This window comes from Engraulis encrasicolus, chromosome 5 (assembly GCF_034702125.1).
Source record: "Engraulis encrasicolus isolate BLACKSEA-1 chromosome 5, IST_EnEncr_1.0, whole genome shotgun sequence".
Lineage (NCBI taxonomy): Eukaryota > Metazoa > Chordata > Actinopteri > Clupeiformes > Engraulidae > Engraulis > Engraulis encrasicolus.
The window spans coordinates 54,931,740-54,936,739 of record NC_085861.1 but is presented as its reverse complement, the minus strand read 5'-3'; the positions used below and the strand labels follow the sequence as shown (position 1 = coordinate 54,936,739).

General features: G+C 48.3%; 1 protein-coding gene and 1 non-coding gene across 2 annotated transcripts in view; both read right to left on the bottom strand.

Moving 5' to 3' along the window:
* Nucleotides 1-5,000, bottom strand: part of LOC134448691 (A disintegrin and metalloproteinase with thrombospondin motifs 16) — a 98,695-nt gene that overhangs the window by 75,793 nt on the left and 17,902 nt on the right. Inside the window, exon 5 of the mRNA XM_063198347.1 lies at nt 3,250-3,455. Within this exon, the coding sequence (XP_063054417.1) occupies nt 3,250-3,455 (206 nt within the window). The remainder of the gene's footprint in view (nt 1-3,249; nt 3,456-5,000) is intronic.
* On the bottom strand, nt 3,647-3,718 carry trnaa-cgc (transfer RNA alanine (anticodon CGC)). Its single transcript has one exon. It is a non-coding gene; the product is annotated as a tRNA-Ala (tRNA).

The window sequence follows — 5,000 nt, the reverse complement described above, 5'->3', positions numbered from 1 at the left end:
CTTGCTATTATGTTCGGTTGTGTGCAGGTTGCCTTTTTTTGTGAGGGACATTCTGTAGTGGTTACTGTTCATGTCTGCACCGAGATATCAGGGATTCATAATCTAATACACACCATTGACAGTAATTCAACTTTATAAAACTCATTCCGCTGCCCTTATATGAATTATTTCATTTGTGCTGAAGATACAGTAGGCAGCATGTGTCAGTCCATTTGTTGTCTAACTGTAGCCATGATCGCTGGTGAAATCCTTCCCCCCTTCTACATATGCTGATGAAATTTTGCCATGAATTCACTTTATTCTAATATACGTGTATAATAATATTTATTTACAAACATATTCTCTGTTCGCCCACTTTTTACTTTCCCCCCTGACAAATTAACGTTGGTCCCCCAATTTGCCTTCACTCCATAGAAAAATACAATAGTTACTTCTGTTGCCCAGCCAGCTTAATTTGGTTCAATTCTGGTCTGTACTGTATGTAGAGTAATTGTTGAAAGTCATGGCCGGTACAGTAAGACACTTCATCAGACACTGTTGATTGAGCTCATCCTCTCTGTTTAAATGTTGCATCATGGCCCAAGATTGTCTGATTGGTCTGAGCAGTTGTTTAACTCCACAGGGTACCCCTCACCCATCTCCAGTCCACTCAAACAGCTGACATACAGTTTCAGGGTGTGTATCCGCGTGCGTGCGTGCAAGCGTACTTGTGTGTGTGCATGCGTGCGTGTATGTGTGGGTGTGTGCGTGCGTGCATGTCGGTTCAGCTGACAAGCTGGGCAAATTCAACATCCGGCATACAGTAATGGCATACCTGTTGTACCCAATGGTGTCACATAGCCATGCGTGTGTGTGTGTGTGTGTGTGTGTGTGTGTGTGTGTGTGTGTGTGTGTGTGTGTGTGTGTGTGTGTGTGTGTGTGTGTGTGTGTGTGTGTGTGTGTGTGTGTGCGCGCGCGCATGTGTGTCTGTGTGTGTGTGTGTGTGTGTGTGTGCGTGAGTGCGTGCGTGCGTGTGTGCATATGTGTGTGTGTCTGCGGAGACCATAGCTGACTGAGGGATTAGCTGGCGATTGGGTTGCTGGGAGAGCACCCCACTGCCTGTCACAGGAGGATGGCTGCCTGGTCCATTGAGAGCTGTGGCATGATCTCACTCACAGAGAGAGGCGGTTTGGGGGGGGGGGCTTGGTATTGGAGTGGAGTGCTGAGGAGTGCCCACCAAAGCATGCCCTATCACATTAGCCAGCAGGCAGGGGCGGAACAATTGCACACAGGTCCCCAGGGCAAAACACTGATATGACTGCCTACCAAGAGCATAATAGTGCCCCACCATCATTACAGGCGGGCCCTATAGCCAGGGGCCAAATGCCTTGCTTGCCCCCCATAAACAGGCATATAGCCTTTAGTACCGCCACAGGAGGCAGAGTCTGATTTCATGTCCCAGGATGATTAGAAACAGTCTTTGCATTGGAACAATGTCTCTCTCTCTTTTTGCAGAGCTGTGAGTCAAATGTGGAATTTCTAAGCAAACGGAATCTTGATATTCAAAGGAAAATGCGGAACTTACCAGTAAAGTAAAAGGAATGATGATGGGACCTACTGTACGTGAATGGCATTGTGGAAATGAACTATCATACGTTCTAGATGTTAGACACATAGAGTCATGGAAATATCATGGAGTCATTGCCTAGGAGGCACTTTTCTTTCAGCTGGTGTGCCCACCACAGATAAAGCATAGTCTGTTCCTGACAAAGGGCATTTATGAGTGTTTTGACATTTGAGGGTTTTCAATGAAATGACAACCCACCAGCATTTTTTCTCTCTGTCTGACTATGTCTGCTACCCATAGGACATATGATACTGGGACGGAATGTGATTTGAAATACTGTTGCAGTTTCCTTCATATCGGGCCAGTGGCAGATAGATGCGAAGACATTGCATAGCTCAAGCAGTCTTTATAAAGGTGATGATGTGATGGGCGGTAGTAAAACATTCTGTACTATACTGTACTACTGTACTAATACTGTACTATACTGTACTGTACTGTACTGTACTGTACTGTACTGTACTGTACTGTACTGTACTGTACTGTAATGCACTATAATGTGCTGCATTGTACTGAACTGTGCTGCAGTGGTGTGGTGTGTTCACAGATTAAAGCAATCTACTGCACAGCTGCACTGACCCATTGTGTCACTTGTCAGCTGTGCTCACACTGGACCCTAACCAATATCACGTTCAAGCCTGGATCATTTCCCAGTCTCTCTCTCTGTCTCTCTCTCTGTCTCTCTCTCTGTCTCTCTCTCTCTCTCTCTCTCTCTCTCTCTCTCTCTCTCTCTCTCTGTCTCTCTGTCTCTCTCTCTCTCTCTCTGTCTCTCTCTCTCTCTCTCTCTCTCTCTCTCTTTCTCTCCCTCCCTCCCCCCAGTCACTCGTAAGACAGTCATTTTGACTCAAGACAATAAAGGCCTCAGAATATGCAACCCTAACCCATAACATACCAGCCAAGTGGTATGGGACAGTTGCCAGACAGTAGGCGCAGAGACGAGACAGCGTTGCGAGACAGCAGTGCCACAGCAGCACTTGGAAACTGGCATGAGTTAGTGGCCACCAATTGCAGACCACCAATAACATTCCAGAGCAGCTTTTTCCTGCTCCCACTGCTACTTGGGCACTGACAGAAACATCTGGGTTACAACTGGAATGGCATCATTCATGGCTATTTACAGCCCGGGGGAGGCGGGCTCTAGCACATGACTGGCACCTTTCTCAGCCATTCGATGTCCATGTAAAGTGTAGCATGTCCTGTCTGCTTGCTCAGGTTAGGCTGCTCATAGCCCTTCTGAATGATTTAGCACTAGCAACTGCTACCTAGTAAAGCTACGTTCACACACATCGCTACTAGTTACTCGCTCAGCAAGTTAAGTCAATAAAGTGTCTATGTGTTCCAGTGAAGCGAGGAGGTGTGTAGGCGAGCAGAGTAGAAGCGAGACTTCGAGCGAGATGAGTAAGCAAGTAACCAATTGGAATGCAGAGTTCAGATAACTGACAGTTACTCTGGCTTTTGCATTGGCAGTTAAACCCACGGTAACATTTAGCGAACGTTCCATGAGCGAGTGGCGAGTAGGCGAGTGAGCGAAAAGCGAGTAACATATGTGAACGTAGCTTAATGGCGGCGCCCTTATAAGGGAGGATAGTAAGGTGGATACGAATGCAGTACATAGGGGATCACATTGACTGTACCAGTGAGCTCACCATGTTTAGCACCGTCAGGACGTAGGTGGTGACGTTCTCATGGCCGTGATTGTCCATCATCTTGCGGTCCACCACCACCAGCGTCTCCACGTTCAGCTTCTGGCCTCTAGGGGCGCTGTGGAGTGGTACAGCGCGCTTGCCCCTCGACAGGGTTGGGTACTCGTCAGGGAGGATGGGCAGGTCGTCAGGTGGAGGTTTGGGCATATCTATGGAGGGAATAAAGTGTGTTGAAATAAAAGACATGCGCATGCGTGCTCACACACACACACACACAGGCGCATGGATGAAGACACACACAAACACAGTAGAAAGTAGCTTTACATTGAATGTAAGAACATGTGTGACTGTAAGTGATGTAGTTGTGTGTACCGGTAGGTTTGTTTCTTAAAACTGCTCTTGGAGATGCTGGGGACTCAACCCAGGACCTCATACATGCGAAGCATGCGCTCTACCTCTGAGCTACATCCCCTCCACAGAGACAGCACTAGAACGTTGTCGAGTCCTGCAGGGCATCAGTGTGTGTGTGTGTGTAGGAGGGGGGTGCGCAGCTGGAAATTCTGTGATTTTTCGCGAAGGGGGTGAGCTTCGGATATTGGCCCATCTCTTGACAGCTTTTCCAGAGCGCACCTCACTTTCGGCCCTCGCTTCTCAAAAGCTGCCATGGAGATTCCAGGGATTGAACACGGGGCCTCATACATGCAAAGTATGCACCCAAACTCTGAGCTACATCACCTCCACAGACCCAGCTCTAGAACATTCTGGACTCTTGCGAGGCATCAGTGTGGGGGGCGGGGCTGCAGAAATTCTGCGATTTTTCACGAAGGGGAACAGGCAGTTGGATACACATGTTGGAGAACGATGCCCTGTCTTTGGGTGTGCCCTGCCCTTTTAAAGCTCCAAAATGAGTTGTCTACTATATAACTCCATAGAAAAGTCCATCCATGGAAAATGTGCATGCACAAGCACACCCAGTGGTAGACGTTAAAAAACTGTAATTCAGTGTACATTCTAAGCCAGGGAATTTTACACAGATAACTAATGGACAGAGGCAGGTGTGCATGTGGGGAGCACTGTAGGTGAATCAAGGAGTGCATGTGTGAGAGTGTTTTGAGTCAAGAAGATGCGGGACAGGTGTGATATGAGGTCATCCCTTTGGAATGAAAACACACAAAAAGACAGGTCCTGTACAACGCCAAGCCCCTACTCCTACACACACTCACACTCAGACATGAGCGCACACGCACACACACGCACACACACACACACACACACACACACACACACACACACACACACACACACACACACACACACACACACACACACACACACACACACACACACACACACACACACACACACACACAGCCTGCTTGCTGCATGCATGATTGACTTGTGTTGAGTGCAGCTCATTTGATTAGGGGTAAGGTGAGGTATTTGGTTTCATCCACAGCTGAGCAGGTGAGGTCATATGGGGACGGCAGTAAGGAGATGAGAGGAGAGGAGAGGAGAGGAGTAGAGAGGAGAGGAGAGGAGTGGAGTGGAGTGGAGTGGAGTGGAGTGGAGTGGGGAGGAGAGGAGAGGAGAGGAAAGGAAATGAGTGGAGAAGAGTAGAGTGGAGAGGAGTGGAGTGGAGTTGAGAGGAGTGGAGAGGAGAGGAAAGGAGTGGACAGGACAGGAGAGGAAAGGAAAGGAGTGGAGTGGAGTGGAGAGGAGAGGAGAGGAGAGGAGAGGAGTAGAGAGGAGAGGAG